Genomic DNA, 24,016 nt, shown 5'->3' with positions numbered 1-24,016 from the left:
ATACGCACATGTTTAAAACACTTTTTTGCTCATCACACAATGCAATATGAGGTCTATAAGCCAAAATAATATTAGCCCAAATATTTCAAGCCAATTAAAAGGGAAAAAAGACAATTGTACAAAATCTAAGTTGATAGTTTTGCAACCAACATAAAAATATGTTTCTGATAAAAACCGGTTTTTAAAAGGCAGACATGTTCAAATTACTACTGCTGGATGACACAAGTACAGTTCTGAGATAAAAATCCAGTAGTTACGTTGAAAACTCATTTTCTCCCCCCTCGCTAATAACAGTCTCCCCTTTGGCACATGTTCTCACAAAGTGTAGGAATAATTGGAGAGATGTCTCCTCTAAGCACGGGGGGGGGGGGGGGGGGGGGAATTGTGTGATTAAAAAATTCTAGATAGTTCGGCAGTTCAGCAACTTCACCCTTCTAGCTAGTGCGACCCGGAGTCAAACTTCCTCGGACAGTTTTTGGATTTCATGGGGGTCCTACTCAACCACTCTCATTCATATTCGAGTAGTACTTCACAAGTTATCCCATTTCCAAGGTCCAACATCATTTCTTCCGGTAAAGGACTGTTAACGCCTGGAGAAGTCGCCAAAACCAATTTACCCAACGAGTTTTTTTCAACAAGTTCACTATTCTAGCAAGTCTAGCTAGCTCAGCAACTTCACCCTTCTCACCTCTTGCATTTTATATCCAGTTCAACAAAAGGTGGGCTCATTACATAAATTCTTCTTTAACCGCGACACAGAACAAGTAATTTACCAAGCTCTTAATTAGCTAACTACTACTAAAATATTCCATAAAGAAGCCCGCGTTTCGTTACTTCAATCGATCCGTTAACTCCCTCGTCAATCTTTGCTTGACTCAATCCCAAACTAGTCAACAACTCCAACAGCGCAATTTGCACACGCAAATAATTCAATCCGCTGCTAAACTCGGCTTCATATCAGCTAAACTACTAAGAGACACAACTAACCTCGCTTTAAGCAATAGCGTCCTCTTTTAACCCTTACTTGTCGTTGTTCCCTTTTTTGGTCAAAGTCACGCCATTCTTTGTCAGCAGTCCTGGAATTTTTTGAAATTCACTCCACCGCCAATAGTTTTTATTCCACCCATCCCCTTGTCAACACTGACCAGTGCCACGTTCGATTTCTTATACCACCGACTTTTATATTCGGTTTCTTTTATCACCGATGGTTTCTTTAGTAATTTGTCACGTTTATTAGATACCCGGTATGCGGTAGTGTCACAATTCGACCAAAGCAGACAATCATACATTCTTAATCAACTAATTCCTGACCTCCGTGAACTCTAGTCCTTTAGTTCAATTAAATCACCCGATCATACTATGTTTTCTCAGTGAGCCTTCCAGGGTTTTAAATCTAAATATCTGGTTGACGTTCCGAACTGCCGAAGGTAGCGGGAGACCCTTTTCATGAGTATACAAATCAATTCATGCATTTAAAAAATCCATCTAGACTCTATTCCAATCCCGATATTCTAACTATCAGTGCAACGTTGTTCGTCTAATAGGGGTCAATTTTGCCAAAAACTAACTTCTGGAAGCCCAGAGAATATCCCGTCTACTCATATTATTTCGGAGTTTTATTTCACCTTGCCTCACTCCTCTTATTGCCAATCTCCTTTAGTCGTTTTCGGTCTAGTTGAAATTCGATTAGAAAGTGATTCACCGAGCCAAATTGAACTCAATAATTTACAAGTTCACTTTATTTAATTCCACTAATCTAACTCTATAGAAAAGTAACAATATGTTTTAAGGCCGCAAGTTTTAACGTGTCCCCTAAATGTACCTTTAATCCCTTTCATCCCTAAATGCACCTCCTTCCTACTAAATGATCACATTCTATTCCCAGTAGTTATTTCTAAAAGAAAAGTTTCACTTTCCGCTGTTTTTACTTGGGTTTACCGTGCAATTTGGGTCATAACGCCCAAGGTTGATTCATAAGGTGAACTTGGTGTCACCCGGAGTCAAACTTCCTCGGACAGTTTTAGGTTTTCAGTGAAGTCCTACTCAATAACTTTCTCTCATATCGGACTAAAACTTCCCAATTTATCCCATTTCTCGGGTCAAAAATTTTTAATTCCGGGGAAGGACTGTAAACATCGGAAGAAGTCGCCAAAAAGATTTTACTCGCACGGAGTTTTTTTTCGGTGTTCGTGTCCGGCGTCTAATGCCGCCATAAAACCAATTTGTCTTTTATCGCTCTTTGAGACGTTGTTCCCACGTGCTAATAACTTCCAGTCCAAACGTCGGATTTGATAAAAGTCTTAATACAAGATGTACCCTGTTCTTACCTATCGTATCTCAAAACTTTGGATTCATGCGTTTCTTAGGGTCTGATAAACGACTACCAAAATATAGGTGTGAGGACTGTTGCTTAGAACATAAAAATGAAAAAGGGGTCCAGGGGGTAACATACAAACTTTGGTCTCATTCAAACCGCTAGCTACCGAGTTCTGATAGTGCCAATTACACTTCTGTGAACAGTTACCACCTAGGCCAGAGGGTTTGAGGGGTCCGGATTTGTACATATTTGGTCAAATCATCTCCAGTAGCGCCAGTCTGATTTTTATTACATTTAGCCCCAGTGGTTTTGAATCTGAGGGTGGAGAGTTTGCCAATTTTGGTTCATTTTTATTTTGTTTCATTCTGGTATGAGTGAGACTAGATTTTGCAACCTTGAAACTCTTTTCGGCTCGACAACGTATTTGATGTACTAGTTAATTTATTGACAAATAAATCTTAAGCTTGGGTTACTACGGCACGTAATAAAGTAAAATCACCTATTCTACACAAAAAGGCGATGCAATAAACAATAAACAACATAGAACTTTTCGTGTGAAAAAATCATTCGAACTAGTTTGAAGCTTTGAAGTATATTATAGCACGAAAAAAAAACGAAATTTTTTCGAAATTAATTATTTAAATAGCATTTTTAAGCTCCGAATCTGTATAATTTTCAAAATATAAAAAATCTGAGCTGTCAAAAACTAGACAGATAGACAAGTTGGAAAAACTTTAGCCTGAAAGAACAAAGAGCTCATTGAAGGCCAGCAAATAAAAGAAAACTTTTATAGCCACTTTGTTTAAATTTTGCTTCAAACAAATTGCAGAACTTTGAAGCTGAAATGAGAATTTTGAACCATTCACAACTAACATCATACAATTAATTAATTGCCCAATTATTTTGCATTATCATTCAAAAAAGCATAGCCGGTTACTGTGCGAGTAGCACAGAATTTTCCGACTATAGTCGATAAAAAACTGCTAAAGAGTTATGTTTAAAATTAAATTTTTTTCTGCGTGGTGTGATAAAACGCTTTGACGTAAGACTATAATAAAGACACAGTCTAATGTCATAATAAAATAAACATTTTGAAAAAAAAAATAAAAAAACTGGAAAAAAAAATTCAAAAAAAAGCTGTTTTGCTGAATTTCAGGCTGTTTTGCTGAACATTTTTGAATATTTTGAAACTTTAGATTCCAATAACCACGCAAAAACACTCCAGAAACCCTTTAATTTATTAAACTAATGCTTTTAGGCTTAAATTGAGCATACTTAAAGTATTGTAATAGCTCTCAAAATTAAAATAAAAAACAATTTTTTTGATTGAAAAACTAGTTGAAAATGAACTTTCAACCCGTTTTTCTCAATACAGATAAACCTTTTGAAATTTTTTAAAGATCGTTCGAATCACGACTGGAAGATTTTCATTTTGGTATTTAATTAGACTTAATCTAATAATTATTTGTGGTATCAGATTTCGCGTGGAAAACAAAACAAACTTAAACACAACAGAATACAAATTTCTTCCATATTTTTCAAATGGTTCCAATAAAAAAAATTTTGAAAATTTTGAGAACACATTTTGAGAAAAAATCAACTAAAAACGTTTCGAAAACTTGAAAACGTTTCAAAAAAGTCAACAAATTGAGGCTATTATGGACTCAAAAAGAGACGTTTCAGGTAAACTTTTTTTTCACTTTTTTGAAGAAAACTTATCAAAGCGTTCCAAAAGTTTTCAGATAAACTAAGCAAGAACAAATTTCACGAAAAGTAAAAAAAAAATCAATTAAAATAAATCGTAGATACTTCTTTCGCTCAGCACAAAACACATTAATATCAGTTCCAGTACAAAATTTCTACAAGAATAAAACAAAAAGCAACGAATCAAAAACTGCAACAAAATGTTGCAAAAATATTGGAAAAAATATCAAAAAACTTGATATTTTGATGCTATTACATTGACAGAACCCCTGAAAGCAGAACAGCGATTGTTTCATATTGGACACATGAGCAAAGCTGAGCTTTGGACAACTTGCGATACAAGAATCATAGAATGAAAGCACTTTGACGCTCAAAAAGTGATAAGCAACTTCGAATGATGTACAACTTGAAGAAGGAACTGGAAAAATAAAGTAAAAATTGAACGAAATAAAAATCATCCAATTATTAAATTTTTCAAAAAACTCTTTGTGGGGCTTACTTTGATCCTTTGAAAAATAGGTGCAACAATCTTATCAATCTGAAAAGTAATTGGTAGAAATGTTGTAACTATGCACCAAAATTGAAAAAAAAAATAGAATAGCGTAAATTTTACCAAACATTTTTGGCAAAAAAGCATATTGTAAAAAGGCCTAAATAGTATTGAGAATAGCCATATAAGTTGCTAAAAGTCAACAGCATAAAATCTGACATCGAAACTTCGTTATTATAAATACAATAGTTTGAATTTTAGTTATAGCGTATACCAACAGTAACTAGTAGCCAGTAATTAAATTTTAATTTTCAGAACATTGATAAGTCAGCAGCATACTAGAATCAAAAATGATTCAACTGATTTAACTAAACTAGTTTTTAAAACGAAAAAAAAATCTAGAGTTCGATTGTGGATAACGCTTGCTAATCTTAAGCGTAACGAAAAACAAAACGCAACTAAACATTTTAAAAGTGAGTCAACGGCCAAGTGTTGTTGCCAAATCCAGGACATTGCCATTTATTTATCTTCCTTGCTGTTTTAGTTTTCACGAACCAATAGCTAAGCTTTTTCCTAATTTATAATGCTGAAGCATATATATTTTTTCAACTTAGCCCTCATTGTCATGTTTTCTGAAATTAGTTTTCTGAAATTAAATTGACAAATAGCAAAATTTTTGTTCTCATCCGAGTTTCAATCTAAATTAGGAGATTAAACTCAGAAAAGTTCGAACTGATAATCTGATATGCTGAATAGTGTTTTAGTCACATATATTATCAGATGCATATTACCAAGTCCAACCAAAAACTGCTATTGTCAAATAATGAAAAATTTATTCCCAATGCTAAAAGAGTATATTCACAAATTTAGTTACAAAATGAACTGAGGTTTGCTTTTGGTTTCCACTAAGATTAGTTAAGTCCTTCCTTTTAAATTCTGCATTTGCTTGTTATCAATTCTAGCTATAGATCACTATTGTTTACGCAATAACTGGTCTAGTTCAGAATGAAAAACAAAATTACTTTCCTCTTTAACTTGCGGAATCAGCTTACATTTGCGAAACTCTACATTTGCGTATTTCAGAGTAACCAGCTAACTTCGCTTGCTGAGGAATCCGCGATGAAACTAATGTGCAGCCGAACGTACATTGCACATATCTGTGGGCGGAAACTATAGAAACTTGGGCCTTGTAATAGCAAAAAAAAAGGAAAAATTTGAGTTAAAAACTGAGTTATTGCTGCTTTTATAGTACTCGCTATCCAAACTAAATGCAAGCTGTGGTGGCAGCTTCAAACAAAATTAGCGACTATTGGGTATTTTAAATGTTTGTAGGACAAAGTCTAATTGCATAAAAGGTTGATACAAGGTGTCTCAAGAAATTCTGATACAATGCTCCACGAGAAGGCCCCCTAAAAAAACAAATCGCAAAACTCTGGAAAATTAAATAAGTATTTGCATTCAAATCTAGCACGTTGCGCGGATAAATCTTGTGCGGCAATTCAAATAGTCCACTAACCATGGATTTTTTCCGCGTCTATTCACTACAAACTTCCCACAAAACGATTTTGGCTGGCGCATTTTTTGCAACTTTTTTTTTTACTACCAACACGAGAGCTGCTCAGAGAAGAGCAATTTATAAATTTGAGAGAAATTTAACGCGCTTTCTCATCTATTTGCTTGAGAAATTTGAAGCAAAACGAAAACGTTGCTCAATGTCAAATTACCTTGTACACGTGAAAATGGTCCAAAAGTCAATGCAAAGTATTAGGATTTTGTCGTATGAAAAAGCGTAACAATTTTGTGAAATTTGCGTAAAATTTATGTGATCCATTTGTGACACCCTGTATTTCACAAAATTTAACACGAAGGCAAAGTTCGCTTCGCAAACACAAGGAAAAAAATGGCAGAAGTTAGCTCTTAAAAGGTAAAAATACGAAATCAAGAAAAAAAAGAAAAAAAAGAGAAAAAAATTACTTGAGCTAGTTTTTTACCGGAGCATAACCCCGATCTGAATATTATTACGTCTGCGCCATGGTCACTTGACAGTCAATAAAGCTAGCCACCAATAAAGCAGACTTTTAAATGCCACGGATGGTTTTTTGCCAATGCTATGCCGCAGTGAAATTGCTACCAAATGAGCTTTTTTTGTTAGTTCGGTTGAAAAAAAGGACTTCGTAATATGACACTACGCTCGCTAGCCCGATTGCATAATCAGAATGAGAGTTATACTTGCATTATTTCCATGTGCGTAAACGAAATGGCTTTTTACCATGTAATTGCAGGGTTAAAAACAGGTTGCAAGACTTGATAACCTCCTAAGACTTGTTGCATTTAAGTAAACGAGTAAATGTTTTTGTTTGCTTTTCTCGAATCAAATGGAGTTTTAGTGTTCCACTTGCATTTGAGGGTGTGTGGTGTTGGTGGTGTTGTGGTCCGCGGGTGGATGTTGCGGACATGGCAGTGGCCGCCCGGGCACTCCTACTTCTCGCACTTCTGCCCTGTCTCGTGTTGAGCACAAACTGGAACTCACTCGTCATGTAGCTGAAACTCTCCTTCTCTGGCGACTGGTTCCGAAGCTCTGAAAAAAAAGAATTTATGGCACCAGGGGCGGATCTAGGATTTTCTCGAAGTGGGGGGGGGGATGATTTTCAAAAATTTTCTAAGTTTTCGTCGACTTATTTTTTAGAACGACCAAATTGATTTTCTGTACTCTCCCAAATCACTATAAAGACCACATGTAGACCAAATTTTCTACGCCGCAGGCAAACTTTTGAAAAAACTGGCCAAAAAAGGCGTTTTTTTAGGCACTTTTTGGAAAATGTTGAGCAAAAAATCGCGTTTTTTCGGCGCGCGCTCAACACCCAAAATTAGTATGTTTTAGAAAAGTTTTAAGGTCAGCCAGCGAAGAATGGATTTCTGAAAAAGTACAAAGGGGGACCCATTGGGTCGGCAGGGGGTCGAATCCATCCCTGAAGGAAAAAACGCCCGCACCCTCACCCCAAACACCCCACCCCCCCCCCAAATCCGCTGGTGCATGGCACTCTGTTTTAAACTACCGCCAAGAAAAGCTATTGCTCGCATCTCAGCAATGAAAAAAGAGCAGTGGAAAAATAGTTCGAGACCCTTAGTATCCATTTAACGCTAGGTTGTTGTACTCAAGATAAATCTATGAAGTGTCTCCGATAAATGGATAAATCCCTCTCTGAGCTTATTTTCACGCTATTGGCAATTTTAAGACAAAAAAACTTTTAAGCATTTTTGATGGATGATATGAAACAAATTTTACGGTTTTTGATGCTTATTTCATCTGAAGTTAGTGTTTGCCGGTGGCTAAAAAATCGCAGTCTTTTGAGGGTTGGCAAGGAATCATCAAGTAGGTCAAGCTTTCTCCGATCGATTTAAGTTTGAATCAAAGACTACTTGAGCCAATTTGGAATGTTGAATGAGTTTAAAGCTATTGATGGCAACCCAGATTTCGAAAAACAATATTTAACACTATCCAAGAGTCGAAAAAAACTGGTCTGAGCTTTTTGTTGGATTTTTTTTGCTTAAGTGAGGCTTAATTTACAAGATGACTTTACTTCTTTCTCCTATTTGTGCAAATAAATGCTTCATTCATAATTTCGAAAGCAAAATATAATCTGAGTGTCAATAAATTCAGCCAGAAGAAAAATTTCAACAAAAATTTCAGTGTCTGTTGAATGGGAAATATACTTTTTCTTATAGTTGCAGTTTTACTGGTAGAATTTACTGAATTTTTGGGTTGAATAAGGTATCCCTTATTCATCTGTCGATCCACACAATCTTTGTTAATTTTTTCATGACAGTAAAATTTAATGTGTTTGATGCTGCTGTTTTTAAATATTTTCCCAAAAACAGCCTGGCACAAGGGTAAAATCATTCATCGTTTTGCTTGATACTTTTTTTTCAAACTCACACTGATCAGTTTCATAGAACTGTTAAGATCCTTTTTCAGCTTTTTGATCTTGAAAGAAGCGCCTATGTTTTAAAAATGAATGGTACTTGAAAAAGTTTCAAAATTTTGCTCTGTTGAAGCGTTTGTAAAAATATCAATTCATATTCATTTTCAATTTTTAAATGATATTTCTCAAATGCTCTAAAGTTTATGGCGCCCATGTATACTTCTTTTGAGGGGGTCAAAATAGTCCAAAAATGCCTAAAAACGTTTTTTGACAGTTTTTTCTATTTGCTTGCGGCGCAGAAAATTTGGTCCGAAAAGCGATTTGGGAGGGCTCAGAAAATCAATTTCGTCGACCTTAAAAAAAGGTCGCCAAAATTTTCGCCCCCCCCCCCCCTCCACTTCGAGAAAATCTTAAGTCCGCCTCTTAATAAATCACTGTCTTACCCATTGTGACGACCACTTTGATACACAAGAGGAAACAGCTGATGCCGAGGAGGGATGCAGAGAAGTAGGACTGGAGTACTCTCGATCCCCCCACATTCGAGAGGAGGGTGTTGAGGAAAATTAGGGTGCAGTAGGGCCACACACACAAGTAGAGGGTACTCACATCTCCCAACACAAACACCTCCACCACGAATAGTCTACAATATAACACAATTAGAAAGAAAAAAAAAGATATGCGTATAGGAGTTGAGCTTTTTTCCGCTAAAAGCCCACGCTAAACCCCCCTCCCTCCCCCACAACCGACACCAGGAGCGGATTTAGGGGGGGCGGATGCCCCCCCCCCCTCAGGGATTCGACCCCCTGCCGACCCAAAGGGTCCCCCCTTTGGTACTTTTTAAGAAATCCATTTTTTGCCGACCGACCCTAGAATTTTTTCTAAAGGCGCCTTTGGCGCCAATATATACTAACTTTGAGGGGGAGCGCGCGCCAAAAAACGCGATTTTTTTGTCAAAATTTTTCAAAAAGTGCCTAAAAACGGCTTTTTTGACCTGTTTTTTCAAAAATTTGCCTGCGGCGCAAAAAATTTGGCAAAAACAGGGACCTTTTAGTGCTTTAGAAGAGCTCGGAAAATCAATTTGGTCGACCTAAAAAAAAAAAAGGTCGTCAAAATTTTCGAAAAATTTTTGAAAATCCGCTCCCCCTCAAAAAAATCCTAGATCCGCCCCTGACCGACACCACCAGCAAAGAAACTAAAGAACTAAAGCTCCTCCATGACTTCAAAACTAGCGGTGAGGCGGGGCTACCATAGTTTTTGATACCATGCATGGGGCTAAAACTCGCCAAAAAGCAAATGGTTTGTAATACTTATGTTGAAAAAGTTAATCAAAACTGCACATTTCAGATATAAAGGATGACTAGATTTCGTAAGTTAGATCGGAGACAATGGTTTAGAGGTCGGCCGAAGGTGACAGACAACTCCGAAGGTCACTACCTGTTAGTACGAGAACTAGATAAGAAAGATTGACATTCGATTGACAGTATAAATGAATAAATGACTCAACTACAACTGAAACGGACTCGTGAACTGATTTAATCACAGATGACACTTACGTGATGAGGACGAAGAGGGAGATGAGAAATATGACAAGATCAGAGAGGAGGACTGAGAGACCCACAGTCTGGTGGAGAGAGAGTCCCAGGTAGAAGATGAAGTCAGTCACTCGGAGTACGAGCCACACCCCCACTGCATTGTGGCCCAGATACCTCTCACACACACTTACCCCACTCCAACACCACAGGAACGAAGCCTACACAAACAACTGCAATATTATCGAGCCGAAAGCCGACAAATCGAACCGAATGAATACTGCCTGGAATTTGTTAATAGGTAAGTGAGACAAAGGGATTCTAATCTAGAGCAATTATTTCAATAGATTAACACATTTTGTCTTTTGAAACAGTTGTGTTGAATGAGTGTCTAAAAGGGTTCGAATGGTCAAAAACTTCTTTTAATTTTGGTGTTTGAATGATCTAAGACAGCCTGCATAATATCTAATGTTTGGAAGCTTAGGTAGCTTGGAAAAAGCTGTAGGTATTTAAAAGTTTCTTTGCTATCATTGATAAATCTTCAAGAATTATTAAGATTTTGGCGAAATTTTCAATATGACTGGACCCAGGGGCGGATTTAGGGGAGGGCGGGGGGGCGGACGCCTCCCCACCCCCCTTTCAGGGATTCGACCACCTGCCGACCCAAAGGGTCCCCCCTTTGATACTTTTTCAGAAATCCATTTTTGGGCGACCGACCCTAAAATTTTTCTAAGGGCGCCTTCGGCGCCAATATATACTAACTTTGAGGGGGAGCGCGCGCCAAAAAAAAACGCCATTTTTTGGTCAACATTTTTCAAAAAGTGCCCAAAAACGGCTTTTTTGACTGTTTTTTTTTCAAAAAATTGCCTGCGGCGCAGAAAATTTAGCCAAAATTGGAGGCAAAAAAGTGCTTTGGGAGAGCTCGAAAAATCAATTTGGTCGACCTTAAAAAAAAAAAAGGTCGTCAAAATTTTCGAATTTTTTTTGAAAATCCGCCCCCCCCCCCCTCGAGAAAATCCTAGATCCGCCCCTGACTGGACCTGTGACTTTTGGCGCATTTATGAAATTTACGTCTTTCTATCTCTACTTTAGTGGCATAGCAAAATTTTACAAAAAATTGAGAAAAGAGCGAAAAGGACCGAGGAGGGGAGAGGGTAATATATTGGGGAAGAGGGAGAGAGCGATGCATGCAGGGGCGGATCTAGGATTTTCTCGAGGGGGGGCGGATTTTCAAAAAATTTTCAAAAATTTTCGAAAAAATTTGTCGACCTTTTTTTTTAGGTCGGCCGAATTGATTTTTCGAGCTCTCCCTAAGCACTGTTTAAACATTTTGAAAAAACAGGCCAAAAAGGCGTGTTTTTAGGCATTTTTTGGAAAATTTTGACCAAAAAATTGCGCCTTTTCGGTCGGCCAAAAAGTACTAAAGGGGGGACCGTTTGGGTCGGCAGGGGGTCGAATCCCCTGAAGAGGAAGCGTCCCCCCCCCCCTAAATCCGCCCCTGGGTGCATGTATGTTTTGACTATTACTTGATTTGATTAGCGAATAATAACTAGAAGGAGCATTGAATATATGACTTGCGTGTTGGTTTCTGACGAGTGAATTGAACTGGTGTCTGAGGGAGAGGAGGAGGAGGAAGGAGGCCAGTCCACTCACCAGACAACTTCCCCACTCCACGCCACTGTACACTACACCAACCACCACAATGAAACATTCGAATCAAGTATCAAGTTAAACCAACCCACGCCAACGAGAACAACCCCTGAATTAACTTCCACTCCTAAACCACTTGAGCAACGAGGATTTTATCTCGTATTAGCCCAAGTATTATAAAAATTGGAAAACTGAAAACATTCGGACAACGAAAAATCATTTTTCAAATTTTCCAGATCTACTTTTAGACGTATGTGGTGCCTTTTTTCCATTGCCTCCTAATTTTAGTTTGATTTTATTGGGCTTGTACTAGTTTATTTTAATGCTTCACATTCGTTTTTTGAGCTTTCTGCTCCCTCCCCTCAGGGATTCGACCCCCTGCCGACCCAAAGGGTCCCCCTTTGTACTATGTTGAGATATCCATATTTGGTGTGGGACCCTAAAAATTTTCTAAAGGCGCCTTTGGCGCCAATATATACTTACTTCAAGGGGGGGGAGAGCGTGCGCCAAAAAAAAACCCAATTTTTTTGGTCAAAATTTTCTAAAAAGTGCCTAAAAACGCCTATTTTGGCCTGTTATTCAAAATTTCGCCTGCGGCGCAGAAAGTTTGACCAAAACAGGGTCTTTTAAATGCTTTGTGAGAGCTCAGAAAATCAATTCGGTCGACCTAAAAAAAAGGGCCGACAAAATTTTCGAAAATTTTTGAAAATCCGCCCCCCCCCCCCTCCTCGAGAAAATCCTAGATCCGCCCCTGGTTCCTATTATTTCCCTACATTCAAGGCTGAAGTTTTTTGGATGCTTATGTAAACATACTTTTTGCGTTATTATGTAAATTCTGTTTTCAAAAATTGGGATTCAAAATTAATTATTTCGGCAATTTAAGGTCAATTTTGCAAGGATTATAGGTTCAATTTGAATTTCCAAATTTTCTCATTGTTCCTGGAATGGGGGTTAATTGTGTGACCTGTGAAAGAGTGTGCAATTTCGAGTGCTATGGCCCCGTTGTAGACTAGCAGGTGGGATGTCCATGAGCAGAACACTATGTGGAACTCCCCCATGCCCAGATGTCCCCAACTCAACTTCATCTTGCAACACAGGAAACACTGCCACGCTATCTGCACAGAGAAAAGTAGCAAAAATATTTTTAAAAAGAAGAAAAGAAATAAATAAAGAAATAAATAAATAAATAAAGAAAGAAAGAAAAAGAGAAAGAAATGATTTCTCCATAATCGTATAAGTACACATACAACAAGGAATTTTAAACATTTTTTGAGAAGACCTAAAGTTAATTGTTGTATAAATAGCAAAATAGAGTGGATAGACAAAATATACAATACGCAACCACCTATCGAGAGTCTGTTCAAAACATAGACAAATAGCAATCTAACAAACTTCATTTCCTTAAAGGATTCAAAATTTTTTGAATCTCTCTGTTCCGAAGACTGTCCAAGAAAGTAAAGCAGCTATAGTATGGGTTTCGTTTTTTTTTCTGCGCGCTCGCACCAATCTCATAAAACTTCAAAGGAGGTCTGTGAGGTTTTTTTGACGCATTTCTTGAAACCGGGATTTGAAATCCAAAACTTACTGCTGAAAGTTTTTCAGGGACAAGAAAAACGGTCCAGAACTTTTCGCTGTCCATTCTCAATTTCGATTTTATCGCTAACAGAATGTGTGGTTCAGCATCATTGGCACACTGATGTCTTTCTGCATTGTTCTTACATATTGCTTCTCTCATATGTTTCTTGCCGATAAAGGTCGCTGATGACCTACCGATCTCACACTGATATTGGTGCAAATCTTTCACACATTCTCTACTGCGCTTATGAAAAATTTAAGTTGAGTTTTATTCATGAAATTTATCAAGTCATTATTTTTTTTATTCCTGCAGTGCCAATTTAAATTATCCGGACAAATTGAATCAAAACTACAAATTTAAACGTGTTTTTCGCAAAATGATGACAGAAATATGAAAACCATTTTTGCTTCAAATTTTATCAAAAAATTTGTGGTGCAATTTGTTTCGAAAATTTTGTGTCCGAAAGTTTACCCCAAAAACAATCATTTTTAGCTGTGTTCATTCAATCAGAAAATACTCCAAAACTATTTGTAATCGGATCTACTCCGGTTGTACCCCAAGTTTGGTACAGCTTTCTGTGTTAGTGGAGACCAGAAACGGGGGACTGTGTTCTACAGAATCCCCTGATGTTGAGAAAGCTATTTAAGGAAAATGGGCTTTCCCGAAGTTGCCACGAATGGTAACCGCCACAATGCTTTTAGCACTGTGGATCCTATGATGTAATCTTAGGAAGGGATAAGTTAGTGTGACACTTCCTCGAGTGGTGTAGTCCTTTGCGGTGGGGTTCGCAGTAACCGGATCTACCCCGGTGTTTCCTTGGGATTTGGTCTGAGCTTTTGAGCTGTCGGGCAGGTATTTGTACTTCCTATTACCTGCGCGAGTATTGGATCACGTGCTTCCAGTATGTCACCGACGGTTCATCAAACGAGACCATTTCTGCGAACGTCACACGCCGCATTGCTCATTGCTCAAAGATGTATGTGCGAACCTTGGGGAGCCTTGCTTCGGCAAACGCAAGCCTTGGGTGTCACTCGACATTTCTGTGTTACGCATGCCCCGGCTGGATACGGCCTTGAAAGCCACCAGACCAATTGCCATTAGTTGTCTCACATGTCTTCGGATAGAGTCGACTTTTGGTACAACTTTCTGTGTTAGTGGAGACCAGAAACGGGGAACTGTGTTCTACAGAATCCCCTGATGTTGAGAAAGCTATTTGTCGCAAATAGGCTTTCCCGAAGTTGCCATGAATGGTAACCGCCACAATGCTTTTAGCACTGTGGATCCTGTGATGTAATTTTAGGAAGGGTTCATACCCGGTGATTTTAAAAAGCTCGGATTCGTAAAGGTGGGTAGCTAGGCAACTTGCTACCCTCTAAGAATAGTGCATCTTGGTGAAACTAACTCTCAGCGATGGTCATTTATGGCTATGAGAATACTGAGGACCCCAAAAACAATCATTTTTGGCAGTGTTTAGTCAATCAGAAAATACTCCAAATCTATTTGTTTGTCTACTGACAAAACTATATCACTGCAAGCCTCTTTTGTAGACCACCAAAATTTAAGAAGGAAACAATTTTCTCAGTTTTATTCTGAAAACATTTATTTTCGTTTCATAGCCAAAAATTGACTTTTTATATAAAAAACAACATTTAAAAAAAAAACATTTTTGAAATTTTTGCACACAATTTTGGCGATTATGCTTTTCTTAAATATTGATAAGCTACATAAGAGGCTTGAAGTGATATAGATTTGTCATTCAATAAACAAACCAGTTCTGAGTGTTTTTAATGACTAAACAAGGACTAAATGATCGTTTTTGAATAAATTAACATTTTGGGGTAAAGTTATGGGCACGAAATTTAGACTACAAATTGCACCATTTGATTCTCATAATCTTTAAGCAACAATTTTTTTATCAATTTTTGTCTATATCTGTCCCATTTTAAGAAAAACGCGTTTTACTTTTCAAAATTCAATCAATATTTTCGAATTAATTAAATCAGCACTGTATTCTCTCACTTTCACAACTTTCGCAACAAAATTAACGGATTTTTTATGACAATTAATGTTCCGACTTTCGTAAAGAAGTAACTCCTAATGCTCCGATATCTCTTCTTGTTCTCACTTTCTTAACAAAAGTAAAAGCATATTTGGGACAATTAACGAGCGATATTTTTAGCGCTAATAGCGCTTAAGCGGAGATTTAATCCGTCTTAGAAATCGTTCCAAATTGGTTGATGGAGGCTTGTTCGCCGTAAATTATTTGTTACTAGGAGCAAAATCTATCTTTTTGTACTTTTTCCGGCGTGTGTTGTGATGAATTTCAAAAAAAAAGATCTCAAACTTACAAAAGCTTCCTTTTTTATTACATTCAAACTTTTTCAAGTTATTCTTGTTCCATAGACCTTAAAAGGCAGCCAGAATTTTCAGGGCTTCGCCCTGATCCGAAAAATTTTGTTCAATTTATTTGAATTGACGAATTTAGTCCTAGTTTTGACTCCTCTTTTTCAGGAGTATTCGAAGGTACCACATATCGGACAACGATGAAAAACATCTAATCACGTATTTCTTGACCTTAAAATTTTCTTTGGCATAAAAGAAAAAAAAAAGAATTTTTTCATTAACTTTAAAAGCTGTGGTTTTTCATTATTACTTTGCAATGTGTGTTGTGATTGGAATATCTATGCTATTGGCACAGCACGTTCGTTACTCCGGCATTCTAAGAGAAATAATAAGTGTTTATGCTAGGCCTAATTTTTTACTCAGACAACGAGCAGATAACTATGAGGAACTCTCCGATGCCCAGATGTCCCCAACTCAGCTTCACCTTGCAACACAAGAAATACTGCCAGGCTATCTGCAACGAAAAAAGTAGCCAAAATATTTATAAAAAAAGGAAATAAATAAAGAAAGAAAAAGAGAAAGAAATAATTTCTCCATTATCGTATAAGTACACATACAACAATGAAATTTACACATTTTTTAAGGAAACTTAAAATCAAATTTGTTTTGCAAAAACTAAAATGGAGTAGATAGACTGAAAGCACAATGCGCACCCACCTATCGAGAGTCTACCCGAAGTATAGACAAATAGCTGTCCAATAAAGAACTTCATTTCTTTAAAGAATTTAAATTATTTCGAATCCTTCAGTTCCGAAAGCTGTCCAAGAACGTAAAGCAGCTATAGTATGGGTTTCGCTTTTTTTCTGCGCGCTTGCACTAAAGTCATAAAACTTCATGGGAGGTCTGTGAGGTTTTATTTGACGCATTTCTTGAAACCGGGATTTGAAATCCGAAAACTGCAGCTATAAGTTTCTCAATGTCAAGAAAATTGGTCCGAACCTTTTCGCTGTCCAAGCTCAATTTTGTTTTTATCGCTAGAAGATTGCGTGGTGCAGCATCATAAGCACTCATATGTCAATCTGAGTTACATCTTACTTATTCGTTCTCTAATTGTTTCATTGTCTAGCAAGCTCGCTGACGACGTGCTAATCTCAGACTCACATTAGTGCAAATCTTTCACACATTCCCAGAACTTTTTTCATGAAAGTATTGTTCCGGCTTTCGTAAGGAAAGTAACAGAATATTTGTGCTCCTGGTGAATTTTTTCTTTAGTCAAATTTCGACATTTAAACTAGTCATTTTTAACGAACGTTTTTTTGTTATTCAAAAGATACTGTTGTCTTGAGCCTAAATTTGAAGAGTTATTTCACCTGTGATCATTTTTCCTTAAGTTAAGGGGGTTTAAATATTGGCCAATTTTGGACAATTAACACGCGATATATTTCGCGCTATTAACGCGTAAGCGGAGATTTAATCCATCTTAGAAATCGTTGGGGGAAAACAGGGGAAAAACAATCTTTTATCATTTATTTTAAAATTTGTTGTTTTTGATCAAAATTTTGCAATGCGTATTGTGATTGGAATATCTATGCTAAATGCGCAGCACGCTTGTTGTTCGGACAATCAAAGAGGAAAGTCAAGTTTTTATACTCGGCCTGGTTTTTAATCGGACCAAACTCAGGTTTAATCCTTCAACCAAGGTAGCAGCTACTAAAATTAAAATAAAAAACATATTTCAAGTGTAATCATTTTTCTTAAAGGAATGCGGTTTTTTGATTTGTGCGCGCTTTTAAAGACTTATCAATAAAATGGTGGACGAAATTAACAAGCTACCTTCCCCCATCCAAACCAACCAAGTGAACATCTTCAAACTGAATATGCTAGGTGCTGCGTGTAAAGTGCCTTTTTTCGATCGGTTGAAAATTTAACCCAATTTTAAGGTAATTTACTTTAAGTGTTCCCTATAAAACTCAAAAAATAACATTTACAAGTTAATTTTGACGGCGATGAAGAATAACAGCAAAAATCGCAAATTAGGACCAAGTGAATTAATTTCATCATAAATAAAGTTAGGGGGAGATTACTCACTTGGATAAAAGTAATATTTTAAAGCCAATCAGAATTGAGCATAACGCTTGCAGGCCTTACTGCTGGAATTTGTCAAATACTTTTAGGCGACATTGTTCACTTGGGGTATTTAGGGGGAAATGGTCCACATGGGTCAAAGTTTCAAAAATTATTTTAAGCTAAAAAGTTGCCTTTTGAAGGGGTAGATTGTCCACATGGGCCGAAACTTCAAAATTTATATTAGCCTAATAATTTTGCTTTTTGAGAAGCTACATCCGGGACAAGAAAGTGATCAAACCAAACAATCAGGACATTGCCTTCATCGAAGGAATCTTTTTGATGCATTTGTATTTGTTTCTGCTCGTATACAAACTAACCTGCTTGCTTCAAAAACGTTAGATAAAACTTAGATGGAACAATTTAAACCTAGAAACGTTTTATGCGCGATCAAACAATGTTCAAACAAAAGTTTCAGCTATAAAACACTTATAGAGCCAATTTTAAATTTGAAATTCTTGAGCCAATTTGAAATCACATACACGGTGGAATCCCTCATAGGCGAAGGACCGAATGCGCGAAAATAAAAATCAGCGAATCAGATTTCAGTAATCTAAATTTTGGAAAGGAAGTAAACATTTCCAGGGACTGAATATTGATATTAACCGAACATAAAAACGGCAAAAATATGCAAAATTTTCGAATTGTCACTGACAGCCGCTGAATTGAGACAAATTTTACAGTTGAAAAGTTTCGTTATGAAAGAAGCAAAATATTGCTTCACTTAGTTCATTTTAATTGAATGGCATTTACTTCTTTTTAAAAAATGACTTTCGGCTAATTTTGTCTTCCGCCATCGGCCCACAGATTTTTTCGCGCATTCGGTCCTTCGCGCATGAGAATAGCCCCTCACATACACTATTAAGGGTTACGCAGCAAAAAAGAGTCAAATCACACGGAAACACGTCATAAATTAGACAAATACTAAATAAACCAATCAAAATTGAAAAAAGAATGCAAGCCTTGTCAAGCAAACTTGAATGAACTTTGCTCTCTGTTCTCGATTCTCATTGGCTTATATAGTAATTGTCTTTTCAATGACGTTTCCCCTTGTGACTTGTCTACTCTTTAAAAAATAAAAAAAGGTTTTCTAATTTTTTGACTGAACTCCACTATTTAGCCACCGACAATTTGACTAAACTGTGAGCCAAAAAAAAGAGTTTCGTGGTTTTTGAGTCAAATTTCAAATTCACGTTAATCAAAAAATTTTAATTGAAACCATTTAAAAAATTAGACGACAATCACTGATTACCGTACCTTAAAGGGCTCGTGTATATTGCAAAAACATCGTTCACAACCAAGCTAAGTCTTCACAAGTTTCCACTGGAACGTAATTAACTAACTGCATTTGTTTCTGTTTGAAATGAATGAGTGAAAGGCAAAAATAAATGCCAGTATCAGCTTGAATTATAAATGCATTAAAAACAAAGCTGAATAAGAGCTGATGGCCGAGCGGTCTAGGATAACATTACAAACCTATGTCGGTCTATTCGCCACAAGCCCATTGAGTTATGGATAGGGAATAGTGTTCGGTTACCCATTTATGACTGTTATTAGTTAATAATTTTATTATAGATATGCAATAAATATGTACTGTTAGAGTAAAAGTTACATAATTATCTAAAAACTACGGAGGCTCGTAAAAACGTAAAATTTTATCTGAAATCGGCCTTGTCCGACTTGTAGACAAGTTTTTGGCTGTTAACTTGAGGGTTTTCTGTCAGTCATTTGCTGCAAAACTAACGTACAGAAATGTTATGTTTTGAGATTATAGGCAAAAGTGAGAAATGTATTAGAACATTTTAATATTAGAGAAGCGTGCTATCTAACGGACACGAAGCAATAGAAAACATGGTCCGCCGATGATTAAGACGAAAACAAGACGACCCAATTGATCAACAAACGGACGCAAGCAAATCCAATTTGTTTCGACTTTTGTTTCATTATTGATAGTACCAGCTAGTTTCAGTACCCGCAATTGTAGTATCTTCAACTGTACCCTTAAACGTCCAGTTCACAAATACGGATGAAAAACTGCCTGTTAACCGAAAAATATCGAAAGTGTAGATGAAGCTAAAAATGTCGATTTCGCAAAAAAATGTCGATTCAGCCGAACATGCTATTTGAGCTGAAACGTGTGTTTGGCTAAAAACTTGAATAGAAGGGAAATGTTCTTCAGACATGCTCCAACAACAAAAAATCCGCAGCAAGCAATTCAATAGGGAAGGCAGAACGCATCGGAACTTTTCTGAACAGAACCTTCAGTTATGACGAGACATGAATCTTGAACGTACATAATTTTAGCCTCAGAGACTCTCTCCGATCAAATGAAGCGGTAGTTAAAAAAATGAAAGGTTGACCAAGCAGTGTATAGCAGCATTAGAAAACGCTTTAAGAAAAAAAGATGAATTTTTTAGTCTCGCTGAGCACAATCTCGAGCCAAGTAGAGCGAGGTCTTAAAAGAACTGACGCCCTCGACATTTTACTTGAAGAAACACAGAAGTAAGTAAGCTCGTCTGAAATTTTACATTTGGATTATGAAAATGAAAAATCTAAAGAATTGAAACGTTCTGCCGCTTTAAGCAGATCAAATAGATACAGCTCAACGCGCTCTATGGCTGCCTCAGACCTCAAATCAACGCAGACAAAAACTAAATTTTTCAAAACTGCTTCGGGAAGAAATTGAAATACAGAAAAACTTAACGAAGACAATCAATGGAAAACGATTGAGGCTGTATTCGCCGAACACGAGCTTAAAGACGATTATTCATGGATTGATCTTCACATAAAGAGCACTTACAAAGTTTTTCCCAGCCAAGCTTGAACGAAAGTTTAGGTATATATCGCCATAGAGAATCAATCATCTCAAGCGGCGACTGGTCTAAATGCTGCTCATCAAAAATGTTTTAGACTGAAAGAAAATGTCAGTTTGCTTGACTGCTAGATGAGTCAAGCAAAGTAACATTGTCATTTCATTGTAAATCATTTTGCTGAGCAGCATTTATACCTGTATTCGCTTGAGACGATTGAACCTTGATGACGACATACACCCAGTCTTTCGTTCAAACCGGGTTGGGGAAAACGTTTCAAGTGCTGCTTATATCAAGATCAATCCCCGAATAATCCTCTCAAAGCGATACAACTTATCCGGAATTACTTCTTTCTTTGTTCCAACTTGTTTAATTTTAGTTGGCTTCTCGTCAGCATCAGTTGAAACCATAACCACTCACTATTTTGGAAAACAATTTCCACCACCCCACCACCACCACCCCTTCTCCACCAGCTCCGACTTCTTTCATTTCTTTATGAGCGGCATTATCAACAGAAGCTTTGTCAATGACTGCTCCAGTCAACATATCTTTATTTAAGTCACATCAGTTGTTCAACTCAATTTGAACCATCTCTTCGCATACAAGTCTCACTCAGCCCACATGCGCTGCTTCGGTACAACCGCCATTTACTCATCCGCATTTGGTTCATGACAAAACAAATATGAATAATTGAGTGCTTGCTTCATCATTTTCTGCACTTAATAATGTAGCTTATAATAGTGCGCCACAGATGAGAGTTTTTGCGTATATCATACCCATGATGCAACCATCTGCTTCAGATAGTTCATATAATGCTTGTGGAACTGGTCACTTTAACCCTATAACGAGAGGCAAGTAAACGCAGCTTTCGCCAAAAATCGTTGCTTTATTCTTTCAGCGCGCCGGTTTTTGTACCAACAATAGTATGGCAGCAACATTACTTTGCTTCTTCCGCATATCAATCGATGTCTGGTCCGATATCGCTGAAACATTTGAAAAACGTCATCATCGTTAGTGAAAAGAACTCAATGCCGAAATGAACACTTCAACGCGAAAAAAAGGGTGTTGCACTCGAGTAGTACGAATAGTTCGAGCAGTTTAGAGGTCAACAAGGCCCAAAACATTGATCACCACTACGAAAATTTGCTATAGCGCAGTTGATAAAAAGTGGCGCAACGTAGAAGGATGTTGTCATGAAACTTGAGCGACAATTTGGTCGACCACAACTGGTTGTCAATGCACATCTTGATGAACTCAACAAGACACTGCTCGTTATGATGCATAACTCCGATACCATCATAAATTTTGCAACAAAATTAGTTGGTGTGTTCCAAATTTTGTAGTACACCACCGACCTCGAAAGTGCAACGTCTCTTGATAGAGCTATCGAGAAGCTTCCACCTAATAGGAAAAAGTATAAATCACTCCAAGCTCTAAGGCACGATCTGCACGCCCCCTCATTAGTTCAACGATTGGCTCTAAGACTGATCCAAAGCAATTGAGGGCATGCGCCCATTTTGTAAATCGGAAGAAAACTCTTAGCCACAAAAGCCGCCAAAAGAACTTTGGACAAGCAAGCAACCATTTTGGACATGAAATTTTGTTCAAAGAAAAATCTCACCTCAACACGCTAGGTGTAAATTTATGCTGAGTGTAAATTCCGTTTTTTTTGCCTTACAGAAAGACAAATGTTTAAAAAAAGTCCTTAGACGAAAAGATTAGCTCAAATCCGATTGCATGGGCTCTCAAAAGGAGTTTTTACATGGAGCTGAGTGCAACTTTTTTTTGGCCCGTACTGCAAAAAATAACAAGTTTTGTGGGTGCACTCCCCACAATTGTTAACATTTTTACACTTAAAACAAAATTAAGCCAAACGTAAAACAAAATTTCACTTGTGCAACATCAAAAATTAGTGCAAACGCCTAATGCGTGTCATAAGTTTATAAATTTTATCCAGTGCTTATTTCTTCACTTTTGTTATCTGACTCAACGTGCATTGACTCTTGTTATCACTTGATCTCGCTGGTAGATTTAGCTGACAGGTCGGAAAGTTAAGCTAACTGTAAATGGATTAAACTCAACTGAAGTTATCGCCTCAGAAAAAAAATTTAATGATCTGAACTTCATCCGGAAATTTCATTTCTGTCTACGCTTATGTGAGTTATGACAATATTAAGTTTAGTTTAAGTTGCAAAAAATATAACCTCACATTGAACCTGGTACTTCGATATGCGGATATGGAAATAAATTAGATCAAGATGTCCATGATATCTTGGTTTCTGTCAGGATAAAAGTCGAAAAGCTCGCTTTGGACTTCGTTTTCCCATTGCATAGGTGTTAGTGGCCCTGTTTTTTTTCCAGTTGTCTGATCTTATTTATATGAATTGAACAATGGAGGATCTAAGCTTGCAAGAGCGGGTAAAATCCTGATAAAACCTCGAATCATTAAGACGCCTACAACCATTAAGACGCTTAGTACTCAGCCGATAAAAAAGCGTATCATTATTTGAGTCAAATTTTATACATGATGATCACAAATACTCAGTTGGCAAGTTCTGCGCTTAAATCAACTCTGAATTATCAAACAAAAAATTTCCGCGTTGTCACTGTTTAGAAAAACACATAAAACACTTGCAGAGTCGTATGCAAAACCTTATGTGATGAATATGACAAAAATTATGTTATCAAAGTTACTGCCTACGATCCGACAAACCTTTCCACAAGAGAGTGGTTTCTACCCCCCCCCCCCGGTGATTAACCCCAACAAGCCGGGAAAAACAGCTTGAGTGCGTCCTCATGGGAGCATCCAAATTTCAAGGTTCTTTCCTCGAAATAGTTCTTCCGTTCGGTTCAGATTTGCTTCAAAGCATTCTGGCCGTATGAATGGGGTTCCATCAATCAGCATCAATATGCCGTATCTGCTGATATTGAAGAAATGTTCCTTCACGTTGGTGTAATTGCCGATGATCAGATATCACTGCGGTTCCTGTGGTTGGAGGATACCACAGCCGAAGTGGTAAAGTACGAATACGAACGACATACCTTCAGAGCTCTGGACCGAGCCCCAACTGTGCTAACTACCCACTTCAGAAAAATCGCTCGTTGCAATCAAGCCTCTTTTCCACACGCAGCTTCTGCAATGTTGAAAAAGTTCTATTCGAATACTTATCTCGATTTCATGAAACATTTCAAAGAAGCATTGAATTAATAAAAGACCTAATAAAACTTCTGAGACTGGAAGTTTCAAAATGAAAAAGTTTGTAAGTAATGCAAATAATATACAAAATGATTGAAATACGTCGGGCGACGAAGTAGATCAAGTCTAGGATATCTTAGGCAGTGCAGTCAGAGCATCACATGTACTAAATTTTAAATAGCACCACATAAATGACACATTAGCTGCCACAGCCGAGTTTTGAGAACTGAAAATGAAAATTAGACAGCGCAAGGTCCTACGCTTTGTCTCATCAGTTTTCGACTCTAATGGATGAGTCGCTCCATAGACGGTAAGAGCCATTCTCTTCAAGAAAGAAAGCCGTAGACCCGGGGG

The 24,016-nt window shown here is 37.3% G+C and overlaps 1 protein-coding gene across 2 annotated transcripts in view; it reads right to left on the bottom strand.

The window, feature by feature from the left end:
• Window positions 1-24,016, bottom strand: part of LOC134842363 (uncharacterized) — a 46,693-nt gene that overhangs the window by 9,441 nt on the left and 13,236 nt on the right. For both annotated transcript variants that reach the window (XM_063858660.1, XM_063858659.1), the window contains 5 exons: window positions 12,578-12,728; window positions 11,542-11,648; window positions 9,988-10,184; window positions 8,878-9,074; window positions 6,911-7,089 (listed from right to left, as the gene is read on the bottom strand). In XM_063858660.1, coding sequence (XP_063714730.1) covers window positions 6,911-7,089; window positions 8,878-9,074; window positions 9,988-10,184; window positions 11,542-11,648; window positions 12,578-12,728 — 831 coding nt within the window. The remainder of the gene's footprint in view (window positions 1-6,910; window positions 7,090-8,877; window positions 9,075-9,987; window positions 10,185-11,541; window positions 11,649-12,577; window positions 12,729-24,016) is intronic.

Source organism: Symsagittifera roscoffensis, chromosome 3, assembly GCF_963678635.1.
Source record: "Symsagittifera roscoffensis chromosome 3, txSymRosc1.1, whole genome shotgun sequence".
Taxonomy (NCBI): Eukaryota; Metazoa; Xenacoelomorpha; order Acoela; family Convolutidae; genus Symsagittifera; species Symsagittifera roscoffensis.
Note: the sequence above shows the minus strand (reverse complement) of the source record. Positions and strands in the feature narration are given on the sequence as shown.